Source organism: Myotis lucifugus, unplaced genomic scaffold, assembly GCF_000147115.1.
Source record: "Myotis lucifugus unplaced genomic scaffold, Myoluc2.0 scaffold_225, whole genome shotgun sequence".
Classification (NCBI taxonomy): Eukaryota; Metazoa; Chordata; class Mammalia; order Chiroptera; family Vespertilionidae; genus Myotis; species Myotis lucifugus.
Window position 1 is genome coordinate 1,929,522 of NW_005871273.1, and position 16,289 is coordinate 1,945,810.

Sequence of the window (16,289 nt, forward strand, 5' to 3'; positions counted from 1 at the left end):
AAAGGGTATCAACAGCAACAAAAAGAATAATGCTTGTGTAAATTTCTATTTCCAGTGCTTGGCTAAAGATCAGTTGTCATTGATCAGGGACCAGACAAAACCTCCTGCCTGCTTGTGGGCATATGACACCAAATAAGCAAAGTAGCTGTGAGGACAAAGACAAAATTGAAGAAGTCTTTATAAGGCTCTTTAAAAAAAAAACATAAAACTTTTTGGTTAATATTTTTTTATTGATTTTAGGGAGGAAGGAAGAAAGAAAAAAACAAACATCCATCAGCTGCCTCCTGCACGCCCCCTGCTGGGGATAGATCTCACAGACCAGGTGTGTGCCCTGACCAGGAATCGAACTGGTGACCTTTCAGTGTATGGGACGACTCTCAACCAACTGAGCCACCAGCCAGTGCATAAGATTCTTTTCTAAACATCTTCATTAAAATACATCTTACAGCCTTAGCTGGTTTGGCTCAATGGGTAGAGCGTTGGCCTGCAGACCAAAAGGTCCCAGGTTCAATTCCGGTTAAGAGCATGTACTTGGTTGCAGGCTCCTCCCCAGCCCGGGCTCTGGTCGGGGCGTATGCAGGAGGCAACCAGTTGATGTTTTTCTCTCACATAGATGTTTCTGTCTTTCCCTCTCTCTTCCACTCTCTCTAAAAATCAGTGGAAAAATATCCTCAGGTGAGGATTTTTAAAAAACCCACAACTTAATATTATAAAATTCACCCATTTAAAGTGTATCCTATAGTAGTTATAAGTACATTCACAAAACCGGTTTCGGCCACAATCTAACTTTATAATGTTTTCATCACCCTAAAAAGAAACCATGTGCCCCTGGACAGCCACTCACTTCTGTCCCACAGCCAGCTTTAGGCAACCACTAATATACTCTGTATAAATTTGTCTATTCTGGGTATTTCATATAAATGCAGTCATGCAATGTGTGGTCTCTTCTAAGTGGCTTCTGTTAATTTCCATCATATTTTCAGATTTGTCTGCATCAAAGTTTTGAAATGTTTTCACTAATAGTGAACCTAAAACAAGAGACCTTATGAACTTAGTCTCCAGGCCCAGTTCAGATGGACTAATTGAGCCTGTGTCCATCCTTTCATTTTAATCTATTCCTCTTGGAAACAAGGGTCAACACAATAGGGAGACATCATAGGAGCAGGTATTAGGAGGTTGGAAAACAGTTCCACCAGGGAACAATGACAAATCTGATTGGATAGCCAAAATATTCCCAAAAGGCTTTTTCTAGGAAAACAAAATATACCCAATACTTCAGTTAAATATTTGAGCTCAATTAGGTCTGAATTTACCTCCCAGCTAAGAGCAGGTTATACCTCAAACGGAATTTTATTTTTTTAAAGTATATTTTATTGATTTTTTTACAGAGAGGAAGGGAGAGGGATAGTTAGAAACATCAATGAGAGAAACATCAATCAGCTGCCTCCTGCACACCCCCTATTGGGGAGGTGCCTGCAACCAAGGTACATGCCCTTGACCTGAATCGAACCTGGGACCCTTGAGTCTGCAGGCCGACGCTCTATCCACTGAGCCAAACCGGTTAGGGCAGGAATTTTATTTTTTAATGTTTTTACTTTATTTTTATTGCTTATACTATTACAGATGTCCCTATCTCTCTGGCCATCACCACACTATTGTCTGTCTATGGATTATGTATATATGTTATTTGGCTAATCCTCTCACTTTCTTTTATCCAGACACCCCCTCCCCCTTTCTGCCCTCCCCTGTGAGGGATTTTAGATGTGCACTCTGTTATTGAGGTTCCCGTGCAAGGCAACAAGAATTTCAGCTGTCTCCACAGATCCTCCATTTCTGCCAATGCCTTGTTGCAGAGTGTACCAGGAGTGCACCTGTAATTAAACAAGTTGAGTTCATTACTTGAGTTCACACACCATGGGTCTTTAGGGTTCAGTCAGCAGATGTTAGAAAGGACTTACTAGATTTGGGCTTGAGTTAGGTGATTTAGGGAAGATTAAGAAAGTGGGTTTTCTCAGGACTGGTGATGTCAGAAAGCAGAGATAACTCTATGACAGTGGTTCTCAACCTTCTGGCCCTTTAAATACAGTTCCTCATATTGTGACCCAACCATAAAATTATTTTTGTTGCTACTTCATAACTGTAATGTTGCTACTGTTGTGAATCTTAATGTAAATATCTGATATGCAGGATGGTCTTAGGCGACCCTGTGAAAGGGTCATTCAACCACCAAAGGGGTCACAACCCACAGGTTGAGAACCGCTGCTCTATGATTATCTTAACAAATGTCTAGGAATATAGACCAAAGTGAACCTAAAACAGCAGTAGCTTATGTTGGGTATTTTTGTGATTACACATTGACATTGTTTTTGTGTGTGCTTAAACAGAATTGTGTGTTTTGTTTCAGACCATATGACCTGGTCTGATGCAGGTGTTCTGTGAAATTGTTTTATGTCCAACAGGAAAACACCAGGCCCCTACCTGGGACCACCAGGCCCAGTGTCCATGTCTGGCCAGTTCCTAAATATTAAGGGCTGCTTTTTCTCTTCCTCGAGTATGAAATGAAATATTGTATTTAAAGCATTTAGAACAGTGTCTGGCACGTGGTAAATACTCAGTAGTGGATGGCCACTGTGATTATTTTTCACCACCAGAAAAGAGTATTTGTAAGGAGTCAGTTTATGCAGCAGAAGCTATATAAACAGCACTCCCTATTGGTGGAAGAGCATAGCATTTCTCTTGATGAGATAGCCCTTATCATATAAAGCTGATTGTTTTTATAAATCAGCTTTACTGTTTCATTAAGGTGAGAAGGATCTGTTCAGAATTCTTAGCCCCTGTTACCAAGAGCAGAATCCACAGAGTGTAGAAAGGGAACTTCATTTTAATAATTTAGGAAACATCATTATCACCTCAAGAAAGTAACATTGAATGGATATCCTACTCTTACATCAGTTCAAATAAAATTCCAATTCATATGATTACTTCTTTTTTTTTTATTTTATTGATTTTTTACAGAGAGGAAGGAAGAAGGATAGAGAGTTAGAAACATCGATGAGAGAGAAACATCGATCAGCTGCCTCCTGCACATCTCCTACTGGGGATGTGCCCGCAACCCAGGTACATGCCCTTGCCCGGAATCGAACCTGGGACCTTTCAGTCCACAGGCCGACGCTCTATCCACTGAGCCAAACCTGTTTCGGCTGATTACTTCTCATTGGTAAAAAACCATCAGTATCTCAGGAAAAAGAGTTTACGAGATTTATTTTTTCCAATAGCTGCATGTGATACAACACTATGTGTTATAATGTCTACAGTATGGATGGAATTCTAAAAGTATATGTTGTTAAACTCTTAATTTAGTTTAGAGTGTTTTTTTGTTTTAGCTTTTGGCTCATTGAATAGCCATGGGGGAGAGGAGAATGCCCTTTGCTCACTATCAATCAAATTAGGGATCTAGAGGCCAAACTTTAGATGCTATTTTAGAATGTGGAAATAGCCTTGTTTTAAGGGAGACCATCTGCAAGACTTACCTTGTGCTCCATTTTAGTTTTTTCACCAGCTTTTTAAGCCAATTCTTGACAATGCGAGAATTAATCCAAAGGGTAGTGGTTTTTATTTTCACCTCACCAAGACCCCACTCCCGCCTATGTAGCTTGCCTGATGGTGAGAAGCAAATGTCTAGATCAGTCTTCCTAGCCTGCCCTAATCATATCTCCAGGCCTTTTTTTGCAAGTCTTTGCCTGTAAGATTTTATATTGCCTGTATTCTGAATAACTGCAGAATTTTGTGTGTGTGTGTGTGTCTCCATGGTGACCAGGTCCAAATATTGGGATTTTTCCAGTTTTTATCCTAGGACAGATTGAAATGTTAGTCTTTAGTTTCTTCTCTTTAAAGGAAAAGTGAAAATGGTATGATATTGACAAGTCAACAGGTCTTTCTAAACGAAATGCAGCATTATCCGGCCCCCAAACCCACTCCTGGATCAACAACAAATCAGAAGGATCAGGAATAAGTTGGATAAGTAGGCATATTGGCAGGGGAGCATAAATGTCTTTGACAGTAAGGGAAAGAGTAAAAGGAAAGACAGGCATAGAATGCTAAGCACACAACAGTAAGGGTGAGATAGAGGGTGGTCAGAATAGTGAGGGCACAGTTGGGGTTGAATGTGAAAATGCATAGTCTTGTCTCCTTTCAAAAACCTCTATCAGTGTGTTAGAACATTGTGTAATAATTGGTGTTCTTGATAATTTTTGTGAGTCTACTCTCACACTAAAAACAATATGATTTTTTAAAGGTACTTTAAAAGTATTTGAAAAGATGCTTAATTTTAAAGGAGAGATAAGTAGATACCAGAGCACTAAAACCAGTTTTTCCTTAAGACAGGTGGGAATGTCTGGCCCGTGGGCCATATAAGGCCTTTGAAATCTTTTGGTCTGGCCCTGTCAAGGCATTAGGGGCAAGTTAATTAAATGTTTGACCAAATATAGCAGGCTGAATTTTAAGTTGATAATTTTGTATGGCCTGCAAATGATGTTGTAAATATCCAAATGGCCCTTGGCAGAAAAAAGGTTCCCCACCAAAACACAAATCAACTCGACTCCAAGAGTGAGGGAAATAGAAGCCAAGACCCAGAGGATGTGAAAGCTGTGAACTCTTAGAGCAGTTGCTCTACATTAAGTAGGAACCCCCAAGTTCTATACCAGTACCTGCTCCCCTTCCTCCAGGGGACTGTAGAAACACTGTGTTGGCATTGTGCAGACTAGAAGATAAAAAGCAAAAATAGGGGGACGTGGCCATCACCAAGACCTGCAAATTTGCATCTCCATGAATGTGGTTTAGGTAGTGCCCCCTAGGAACCGAACACAAGGAAACATAAAGCTTCTCTGAAAAGGGACATATTCATCCTAACTTCAGCAAATCAGTTCCTTGCAAACCATTTTCAAGGGTGATAACTACATCAGAAACAACCAGGGCACACAGGGAAACACGGCAGACGGAGAACCGGCAGGAAAAAGCAGGCAGAGAGATAAATTGGCATGGTTTTCATAAAGAGACATAAAACAAACATGCTTACTATGTTTAACAAAAGAGGCAAGCTTGAACAATGATTGCAGAGAACAGTAAACTAAAAAGTAATACAGCAGATTTGTGGGGGATGACTTCTAGAAAAGAAAAAAAATGACCAAAATAAAAAAGTCAACATTTTGGCAGCAGATTGGACTTAGCAAAAAAGAGAATTGGTGAATCGGAAGTTAAAAGAGACTGTATTAGAGTTCTCCAGAGAAACAGAACCAAGAGGACAGATACAGATACATAGGGATTTATTAGGAGGGATTCACTGACTGGTTATGGAGGATGAGAAGTCTCACAGTTTGACCTCTGCTGGCTGGAGGCCCAGGTAAGCTGCTGGTGTAGTTCCAGTACAGACACAAAGGCCTGAGAACCAGGAGAGCTGATGTCCAAGAGCAGGAGAGGATGGACATCCCAGCTCAAGCAAGGAGCAGATTTGCCCTCCTTGACCCTTTTGTTCTGTTGGTCAAGGGTACCCTCTTGCATTGGTGAGGATGATTTTTACTCAGTCTACGGATTCAAATGCTAATCTCTTCCAGAAACATCCTCACAGGCACACCCAGAAATAATGTTTTACCAGCTCACTGGGCGTCCCTTAGCCCAGTACCGTGGACATAAAAATTAACCATCACAGAGCAGTGGTAGAGACAGCAGTGGAGAAGGTAAGGGTTATGGACAATACAAACGTAGGTTTGACGGGAGTCCTGGGAGAAAAGAGAATGGCTGAGAATTTTCCAGAATTGATGAAAGACACCAGCAAATCCCAATAAGAATAATAAAAGAAACAAAGCTGGACACATTATAGAGACAATGTGTGTGTGTGTGGGGGGGGGGGGCGGGGGGGGGCTGACAGTACCTTCAGAAGAATATCTGACTTATTAATAACATCAGAAGCCAGGGACTCTTACCTTGCTGTTCATATCCTTTTTTATTTTTAGGGAACTGTAACTTAGAAGTAGCTTTTCTTGCAGATGGTTAATACTAAAAAATTAAAAAAATAGATAGGTTATGAATATCATACAGCAACTTTTAAATTTCACTTATCTGTGATAACATGGGTAAGTCCACAATATTGAAGGAAACAAGACACAGGAATACATACAATGTGACTCAATTTATATAAGTTTACAATCAGACAACACTGAACTATACTATTTATGGTGAGAGTGACAGACTTTTCTTAAAGGGCACTGGTAGTATTTTTAGACTTAGCTGCCACATGGTCTCTATTGCAGCCTCGATGACTCCACTCTGCCATTGTAGTGATGGGACATGGTAGATGGTGGCACATGGCTGTGTTCCTGCAAAAATGACCCCCCGTTTATGGGTACCTGGATTTGAGATGAAATCACTTTTAAAAGGAAGGAGGGTCAAGAAAAAGGAAGGAAATGGTAACCATTAAAGTCAGGATACTGGTTGCCTCCTGGAAGGAAGGGCTTGCCAGGGAAGAGTAAATGGGGACTGCTAGGCTGCTGGCAGTGGTCTAGGGGGACTTGTGTGGAGACTACACAGGTGCTCACTTTGTAGCTAATTTTTAATTCTGTGTAAAAGTTGTATGTACAGTAAGTTATATGTCACAATAACATTTTTAATGCCATTAAGTTTATATTTTTTTAATTGATTTCAGAGAGAAGGGGGGGGAGAGAAATAGAAACATCAGTGATGAGAGAGAATCATTAATCGGCTGCCTCATACATGTCCCCCACTGGCTGAGCCACAATAAAATTTAAAAAAAATAAAAATTGTCACCCATCCAGTGTGGTTCAGTGGTTGAGCTTCGACTCATGAACCAGAAGGTCACGGTTCAATTCCCAGTCAGGGCACATGCCCAGAGTGGCTGGCTTGATCCCCAGTAGGGGGTGTACAGGAGACAACTGATCGATGTTTCTCTTTCTCTCTCCCCCTCCCTTCCTCTCTCTCAAATCAGTAAAATACGTAAAAAGTAAAATCATCTGGTTCCTTAAGTGATTGTTATAACATTCAATTTTGCGTGAGTTTTTGTTTAGTTTACATTTGAATTGCTCTGTTTCTAACATTTATATCAAAGAAATAGTCCTAAAAGGTTTTAAGGAATATAAGGCTGTTGTCTTACATGTGATTTCTTTTTAAATCACATTAACATTTAAAGTATTATAGAACACTTTTTATTAATTCAGGATATGCACGTACATTAGTCCAGCGGTCACCAACCTTTCGGACCTCACAGACCCCCAGGGGTCCAGGGACCACCGGTTGGCAACCGCTGCATTAGTCTGTTTTTAAAGGCTTAAAGTTACAGCTTGCAATTCGTGTCTTGGCTTATTTTCACCACAGTACTGACACCTGTCTTCTTTTATTTTCAGGCTCGGTAGATGAAGGTGTCACCGAAGGGTTACCTACGCTTCAAAGCACTTCCAGCACCAATGCTCACGCAGATGACGATGATCGGTTAGTACTAACATAGTAGGTTGTTTTCTTTTAAGGACTGTGCTTGCAATTCTTAAGTCTTTTATCTGGGATTATACAATAAGTTCATTGGGACCTCATTTTAGTATATTTTTCAGAGTAACAAGGTAGCTTTATCCCATCATAAATCAAACCACCTGTACAGCAGTTTTTAGCATTTTTAAAACTGCCCGATCCCATCTCTTTAAATAGTATCTGTATCAGGGGTTGGCAAACTATGGACCAGCGGCCAGGTCCAGCCCACGAGCCTTTGCAGATCAGGTTTTATTGGAACATAGCCACAATATTTGTTTATGTATTGTCTGTGGACGCAGAGTTGAGTGATTGAAATAGATCATGTGGTGTGCAGAGCCAGAAATATTTACTGTCTAACCTGCTACAGAAAATAGTTGCCAAACCCTCATCTACATACCCATTATTCCCAAGTTACTTTCAGATTGACCCTCTTGCTCCATGTTTCCACATAGATGAGTAAGGGGCATCTCAGACTTAACCGTGGCCAGGACAGAACTCAAGACTTCTAGCTCCCCTCAGACAGCTTCATCGTTCCCCTAACTTCTCAGGCAGGATCTCCAGGAAGTATACTTGTTCTTCCCCTCACTCCCCATACTTCATCCTTAAACAAGTCCTCACATCTCTGCCTCCAAAACATCCCTCTCGGGTCTACTTTTCCTCCATCTCTGCTACAACCACCCGAGCCCAAGTCACCACCATCCTCTGCCTTGACTACTCTGATTTCATTCTCCCCCTACTCCAGTCATTCTCCATGTAGCAGCTGGAATGATCTTGTTTCCTATAGATTCACACTTAAATCTAAACTCCTTGCCTTTAAAGCCCCACATGATACAACTTCTGCCCAACTTCCTTCAGACCATTCTCCTTGCATACTACATTCTAGCCATATAGATCTCCTTTCGGTTCATGGGACAGTCAGTATTTGTTTCTGCTTTGGGGACTCGTCAGTTCTCAAGGGAGCGTTTTCTAGCCACCAGTCTAAAATAAAGCTGCACTTATCACTATTGGTTTACCCTATTTTAATTCTTCATTCTGATCATTTTCTTGAGTATTGTCTTTGACCACTGAATTAATTCCTCATAGAGAGCCCAGGGCAGACTTAAAAACTGTATGTGTTGAAAACTTGAAGCATTCAAAGACTGCAAACAAGGTTTATTGTTCTTGAACAGCTGAACCTGGCATAGCAGGTTAGGTACCAGTCATCTGAATAAATAATGAAGGTGTAAACAAATGTAAATGTGCCTAAATTCCTTAATTTCAAACATTAATGGTTATCTGTTCTATACTAGATACTGTGGTAAGTGGTAGAGATACTAGAGATGAAATGTATAGTCCTTGCCCTCAAAGGAATCAAACCCGTTTGTGGGAAGGGAGAGAAGTTGAAAATAGGCAAAGTAAACATAATCTCGAGTGCTCTGCAGAGGGTTCTATTGCTCTGCAAAGGAAGGTAGCTAACCTAAGCCTCTGATAAATCGAAGAATGCTTCTGGGAGGAGGAGGCAACTTTACCACATTTCATAAAATGACTAGGTGTTATCTAGGCAAAGACGGTAGGCTAATAGAGGAAGTTCAGTGTACAAAAGCACAGCACTGAGAGAACTGGTAGGAACAGCTTGGTATAGGGTGTGTTTGGGGACTGTGATAAGACGTGAAGCTGGAGAACTCAGGTCATAAAGAGTGCCTTGCAAAAGGGTTTAGACTTTATTCTGAAGATAACTGTACCTTTGCAGGAGTTTAAAAGGTGGCTGATTGAATCTGAGAAATCATTGTGAAACAGTGAGAAGGATAGATTAGAGTCCTGTGGGCCTAAAGAGAGGGAGTTATTAATTCAGCCTTGTATTGATGAGGTCCTAAATTAAAGCAGCAGTAGGAAGGAAAGAATTAGAAAGATTAAATATCCTTGAAGTAAAAGTGTTTATGGTGTGTTCTATGACTGTATATCCTTGCTTAAGATACTGGCCATTCTGTACAACATTTTTCATATTGCCGCAAATGAAACTTGTCATCTAACAGTGAAACTGTTTCCAAAATCTTTAAGTGCTTTTTCTTTTGTTCACTTAAATGTTGTGCAGAAATGTTTATTCAACTTAAAAATCAGAGCCTGGTTGCCTTCTTTGGTCTGTTTTTTAGGTTGGAAAATGTTCAGTATCCCTACCAACTCTACATTGCTCCTTCTACCAGCAGTACAGAACGGCCCAGCCCAAATGGTCCGGACAGACCTTTTCAATGTCCAACTTGTGGGGTGCGATTCACCCGAATTCAGAACCTAAAACAGCACATGCTCATCCACTCAGGTAACGTCACCTTCCCTACTGCGGCCTGAATGAGTACTCTAAAACATTTTATTTTGGAATCCCAGTTAAAAACAGCAAACAGGTGGTTTTTAGTTTAAAAATGTATAGGCATCTCTGGGAAGTCAAATGAGAACAGATAAGCCCAGGTCCATTGTTGAAATAGCTCAGTGTCAGAAGCTGTAGTATGTTTTCCACAGGCATAGCATTAGGGTTAAAGCTTAGCACAGTGTGTGTGTAACGTAAGTCAAAAATGCTGGGTGTGTTGGTGTGTGTGTATATGTGAGGTATAGAAGCACAAATACAGATTGTAAAGCAAATTGCATTAAAAGGATGTAAGTGTTCTTTGTACTGTTTTCACTGTAAGTTTGAAATTTGAAATAAAAAGTGATTTTTTAATATTTAATAATTTAATTTTAATTCTGCAATCCTGAATTTCTCTGTGCCTTGTCTAGTTAGCTTTGTAGTCCTTTTTTAGTGTGAACGAGATTTTTGGATAAATGATGTGTAAAACAGATTTGAAACTTAAGTTCAGTGATCATAGAAAGGCAGCAGAATTCTTGGAGGTGAAACACCGACCTCTGATAAGTCAGAAATCTTTGCTGTCGTTTTCAGCTGTGCCCTCTCATGTTCCTCTTCTGTAGAAACGTCTAACAGTCCTGTGACTAATACCAGTTTCCTGTGACTGTTAAATCAACAGATTATATTCTGAAGATTTTAAAAAATTTTTGCCAAAACTGTGATAATGACCTATCACTAATACATTAAATACCTAAAAACCCAAGTCATCACATGGTAGTTCTATCATGATCGTTTTATGTTCAGAAAAGTTAGATTTTTCTTCTACTCATTTCTCTCAGAGATGAGGAATGAAGAGTAGATACTAATCTTTTTCACATCTTTTCAATATAATGCTCACTAATGAAACAAATGTTATAGGGGACTTGGGTTATGGTTAAATATTGTAGTTAAATTGTGTTTCGAAGTTTGTAAAATAGATGATTTTGAAGGGTGTTCACATAACAATTTGAGTGTATATTACCTAGTTTACTCCACCCCACTTGCCTTTTTTTTTTTTTTAGTAGCAACTTCAGATATTCTGTACCTTTTCTAAGATAATAAATTGCAATTCATTTTTGCTGGTGATTTTTGTCTTCTCAAGTTATCTATTGCTACAGAATGGTAACTCAGAAATTTGTGAGGTTGATAAACTTTCAGTTGATTTTATTTTTTATTTTATTTTATAGGAATTAAACCATTTCAGTGTGACCGCTGTGGAAAAAAGTTCACCAGGGCTTACTCGCTAAAGATGCATCGCCTAAAGCATGAAGGTAAACGCTGTTTCCGGTGCCAGATATGTGGTGCCACTTTCACTTCCTTCGGGGAATATAAGCACCACATGAGGGTTTCCCGGCACATTATCCGCAAGCCTCGGATTTACGAGTGCAAAACATGTGGCGCCATGTTCACCAACTCTGGAAATTTAATCGTGCACCTGAGGAGTCTGAACCATGAAGCGTCAGAGCTAGCAAACTACTTCCAGAGCAGGTGAGGTGCACAGCGAGACCCCCAGGAACACTGCTTTCTGACCTCTCTTCCTGCTTCTAGGGCAGCCTGCTCTGTCTTTATCAGGCTGCCAGGTAACCAGGCACATTCCTTTTAAAATCCAATCCATACTCCAATCTGATCGGATAAAATTTTGCTGAATCTTCTAAGTATAGACAATTAAAAATATTATTTTTGAAATTAGGAATCTTTTTCTATAGGAATAGGCTACTGATCTTGGTTTTTTTGTTTTGTTTTTAAGGTTTTAAATACATTTTTATTGATTTCTGAGAGGAAGGGAGAGAGAGAAACATCAATGATGAGAGAGTCATTGATCGGCTGTCTCCTGCACACCTCCTACTGGGGGTTGAGGCCACACCCCGTGCTCTGACCTAGGATCAAACTGTGATCTCCTGGTTCATAGGTCAATGCTTAACCACTGAACAACACTGGCTGGCTCCTGTTGAGTTTTTGTTTTTGGTGTTTTTTGTTGTGTTTTGAGATATATATAAGGTTAAAGTAATTCTATAGTGGATCGTAAATGGACCTTATTGGAAACTTGCCATGTCAGATGATACTTAGTGATGTTAATAAAATTCTTGAGCATTTCTCTTTTATAGTTCTATATAAAGGAATATATAAAAGAAATTGCAGTAGCAATTATAATAGATATGATTATTTAGATCAAGTGGTTTTCCTTTTTTCCTTTCAGCTTAAAACATCATGCTTTTAATAATAATTTATGATGGAATTGCCTTTCTGCTTTATAGGATATCTGAGGAAATCAGGTTCTAGCTTTGCCACAAACTGCTGTCCTGATGGAGTATGTCACTTTCCCGATGAAGGGGCTTGAAAGTTAGAAAAGAATAAAATGTGAGCTGGGAAGGTGATTTCTAAGGTCCCCTCTAGATACACTATTCTGTTGTCTACTTTTAATACATCTATAGGCATGCTCAATTTCATATAAAATGAATCTTAAACCACTTTTTAAAATATTCTCAATAAATTCCAAATATTCCTACATAGATTTTGTTCTCTTCAAATCAGACATTCACTTTGTTTAATGTAATTATTTCTAACTCTGAGCATCTAGTGGTCATATCATTGAACCTCGATTATACATGTCACAGTAAACATTGTTTGGGACTAAAATAGTGTCCATTAACCACTCCTCTGTCCTCCACGTCGCGTGTCTGAAACCTGACGGGTTTTTAGAAAGTGTCACATGACATCTGAAAGTGCTGTACCTATGAGCAGATTTTTAATTTTTTTATAATTGAACTGTCCAGTATTGATAACTATTAAGTGTACGAGTTGACATTTTAGTATTATGAAGCAATAAAGGTTTAAATAAAACATCTAAGATAAGACTTATTTCATAATATTTATTGTTTTAACTACAAAAATACTTGTAGTATGGAATATAAGAAATTAAGACCTTTTCTGATCTCACCACTCAGGAATAATATTTACTGTTGTTAAAATTTTGGTATATATTACATTCAATAATTAAATACTTGTCATATCAATAGACTATTAAGTACTTTCAATATTAGTAAACTCAATAGTCTTTGAGGATTAAAATATAACTAATCTCATAGGATTCTGATTCAAATGTACAAATGTAATAATGTATTAGATTTTTTTAGATAGTCCAAGAAAGGTTAAGCATAATTTTACTCAAATGATCTTTGCTTAATAGAAACTGTCTACATAAAACGAGAGTTGACATTGAATCTTATCTATTGGTGGTAGTGAGAGTTGATATACTTTGGTTTTAATAGAGTGCTTAGGTTCATATTTAGGACAATTTAAAAGTTAAATTCCTAATTTTTGTTGTTAATCCTCACCCGAGGATATTTTTCCATTGATTTTTAGAGGTTGGAAAGGATGGGGAGAGACAGAGAAACATCAATTTGTTGCCTCCTGCATGCACCCCAAACAGGGCCCATTATCAAGCCTGCAACCGAGGTCCAAGCCCTTGACCAGAATCAAACCCAGGACCGTTCAGTCCACAGGCTGATGATCTATCCACTGAACCGAACTGACTAGGACTAAAATCTTAAATATAATCTTCCTTTAAGAATTGGAGAAATAAAACATCCTGATCTTGTTTTATAGACTAGGTCTTTTTATTGTCTTGTTTACTACAGGTTTGAGAATTAACTCTCTGTTTCATCCTTTGCCTCTTAGTGATTTCCTAGTACCGGACTACTTAAACCACGAGCAAGAAGAGGCCCTTGTTCAGTATGACCTTGGAGAACACAGTTTTGAAAGCAACTCCTCTGTTCAAATGCCTGTAATTTCACAGGTCTCCTCGACCCAGAATTGTGAAAGCACTTTTCCCCTGGGGTCTCTCGCCGGGCTGGCAGAAAAGGAGGAAGAAGTGACAGAGCAGCCCAAGACCAGTGCCTGTGCCGAGGCCACTGGAGAGGACCCCCCCAAATCAGAGCTGTCTTCTATAACTATTGAGTAATTCCATGGTTTGGCTTCATTTTGGTTTTTTGGGAAGTGCCTGTGCTTGGTCTTGTACATTTAAATTTAATTTAATTTTTTAAAAAAGGTTTTGTGGAAGAATTTTCCTTTTTACTTTGTGAACCCTGCAATTCATGACTGGGAGATTGCTTCTGTAAGTACACAATAACATGGTGTCAAAATATAATACATTGTTGGATGTAAGGAGAACCAATTGACTTAAAACATGTAGTCGTTTCTCCTTGCATTGTTGTTAGTAGACTAACAACAGATCATTAGGTAACGAAGGAATCGGGTGAATGCTGATCTTCCTGAGATGAAAGGGCACACCAGAAACAAACTACTAAAAGGAATGTGACAGATGGCCTGGATAGATGTTTACTCCTGTACACCAGACGCTGTACAGAGTTTTTTTTGTAAAGCCTTTTGTTTCTGGAAATATTTATAAGCTATCTTAAAAATTATTAGGGTAGATACTCTTTTTTTTTTTTTACTTCAGAGAGGAAGAGGGAAAGAGATAGATGATTCTCTCTCACCATTGATGCTTCTGTCAGCTGCCTCCTGTATGTCCCACACTGGGGATGGAGCCTGCAACCCAGCATGTGCCCTGACCAGGAATCAAACAGTGACCTCCTGGTTCATAGGTCAACGCTCAACCACTGAGCCATGTTGCCTGGGCCTGGGTGGTTTTTTTTAAGTTTTGTCCTTTCTATTCTGATATTTCATGGTGAAAATTTGATATTGGGATAGGCATTCCCTGAATCTTTATAGAACCAGTCCTCCAAATAATCTTACCTTTCTTCTACAAAAGAAGGCAAAAACCATGATTGAGAATAGTCCAGCTATGCATGAAGTGACCAGGAATGGAGAATGTAGTACGTAAATTCCAATTTCATAGGAGCTCTTTATAATACTACTTTTCTAGCTGAAGTTGTCCAGCTGGTCTTTGAATGTTAATGTCTGACTAATTAGGTCACTGCCTAAATTAGTTTCCTCTTTCCCCACCCACAATACTTTCTCTTGCATATGTGGTCATGATACTATATAAAGGAAAAATATTGGAGATATTCTATATTTTATATGTAGGTTTATGTATTGTTGGGGATGTTTTTATTGTGCTGTTTTAGACAAAATAAAAATTATATTAAGACTACGTTCTTAACCCAGCTAAGATTGTTTACAAAAACTCCATATGGCAGTGATATGTTATCCTTGTCCCAAAATATTTTTAGACGTTGCCAAGTTTATTAAAATCAGTTAGTGTAGTTTTTACACAATGTAAGCAATAATGTAAAAGATGAGGATAGTCTATAGAATGATGGTCTATGACTCAGAAATCTGGGGGGAAACAGTTAAAACTAAAGAAAAACTAAAAATCTTAAATTAATGAATATCACCTTTTTGCTGCTAACTAATGAAACTTTCTGATTTATAGCTGAATTTATATGATACTCTAGGCTGGAACATACTTTTCATCTAGGACCAGTTAAAGCATCACTTACCTTGATCTGGAATATTCATGAGTTTATGAACAATGAACTTTGAGTAACTCTGTATATACCCAAAGTTTAATAATTATGAAAGCACCTGATTAAATCAGAAAAAAGGAGATTAAAATACAGTTTCTTATTCAGCAAACAAGATTTGAATTTTGTCCAGGTGCTAGACCTTAATAATAAAACATATTTTTTAAGTTTTAGTGATTTGTTTCTTTTTTTTTTTAATTTGCTAATTCTGTCATTTATTTTACCCCCCCACAAATGTAATGGAAGGAAAAGTAAACTCATTGAAGTTTTTTAAGGCTAATTTTCTTTTAGTCTCTTTCCGTATTCTGTCTTTAACTTGTTTCCAACTCCTAATCTCATTCATGAATCCGTTCTTACCCCTTGGCTCTCAGATGTGTGCATGTTACCTTCAGGAAAGTCAGCAGAGACAGGTTATGATGGGCTCACACTTACGCTTCTTGACCAGCAGGGTTGAATTGCTTCCTGCCGCAGACACGTAGTAACAGTCCTGCTGTGTCCCAGCTGGAAAGGTCAGCGATTCTTACTTCCAGGGTCATATACTTGGAAAACTGTCATGCCTGCCAGTAGGTAAATGTCACAGTTAATTTTTTAATCTTACCTGGACGAGTCAAACAGTAGGTAAAATTATGACCAGAAGTTGGTGCCCTCAGTTCTAAGAGTTATTTTTAAACGAAAGGAAAAGAAATGGCGTTAAATAAATGTGTTAGAATCTTGTTGGTAGAAGGTGTTTTGCACACCTGCCTGAGAACTCTGCTCTGACAGAGCTGGCGCCGCGTGGGCAGCTCTGAGGTAGTCTGTGTTCTCAGAATGCGAATTACCGCCGTCGGCTATTCTTCCCCAGATGGAAACTGTAGATTTTCATTGGCAATTAACAATTTCACAGATTGCCAGTTTTTTGAAAAATTAAGAGTATAATACTGTGA

The 16,289-nt window shown here is 38.8% G+C and overlaps 1 protein-coding gene across 8 annotated transcripts in view; it reads left to right on the top strand.

The window, feature by feature from the left end:
* The window catches only part of ZBTB44 (zinc finger and BTB domain containing 44), a 38,214-nt gene extending 22,579 nt beyond the window's left edge, over window positions 1-15,635 (top strand). For 2 of the 8 annotated variants that reach the window (XM_006098239.3, XM_023761985.1), the window contains exons 3-6: window positions 7,413-7,497; window positions 9,660-9,823; window positions 11,068-11,368; window positions 13,559-14,022. In XM_006098239.3, the coding sequence (XP_006098301.1) occupies window positions 7,413-7,497; window positions 9,660-9,823; window positions 11,068-11,368; window positions 13,559-13,841 (833 nt within the window). In that variant the 3' untranslated portion in view covers window positions 13,842-14,022. Of the gene's footprint in view, window positions 1-7,412; window positions 7,513-9,659; window positions 9,824-11,067; window positions 11,369-12,135; window positions 12,239-13,558 lie in introns of all 8 variants that reach the window. The other 6 variants (XR_002831548.1, XM_023761987.1, XM_023761986.1 and 3 more) reach the window with 6 other exon arrangements.
* Window positions 15,636-16,289: the final 654 nt, after the last annotated feature.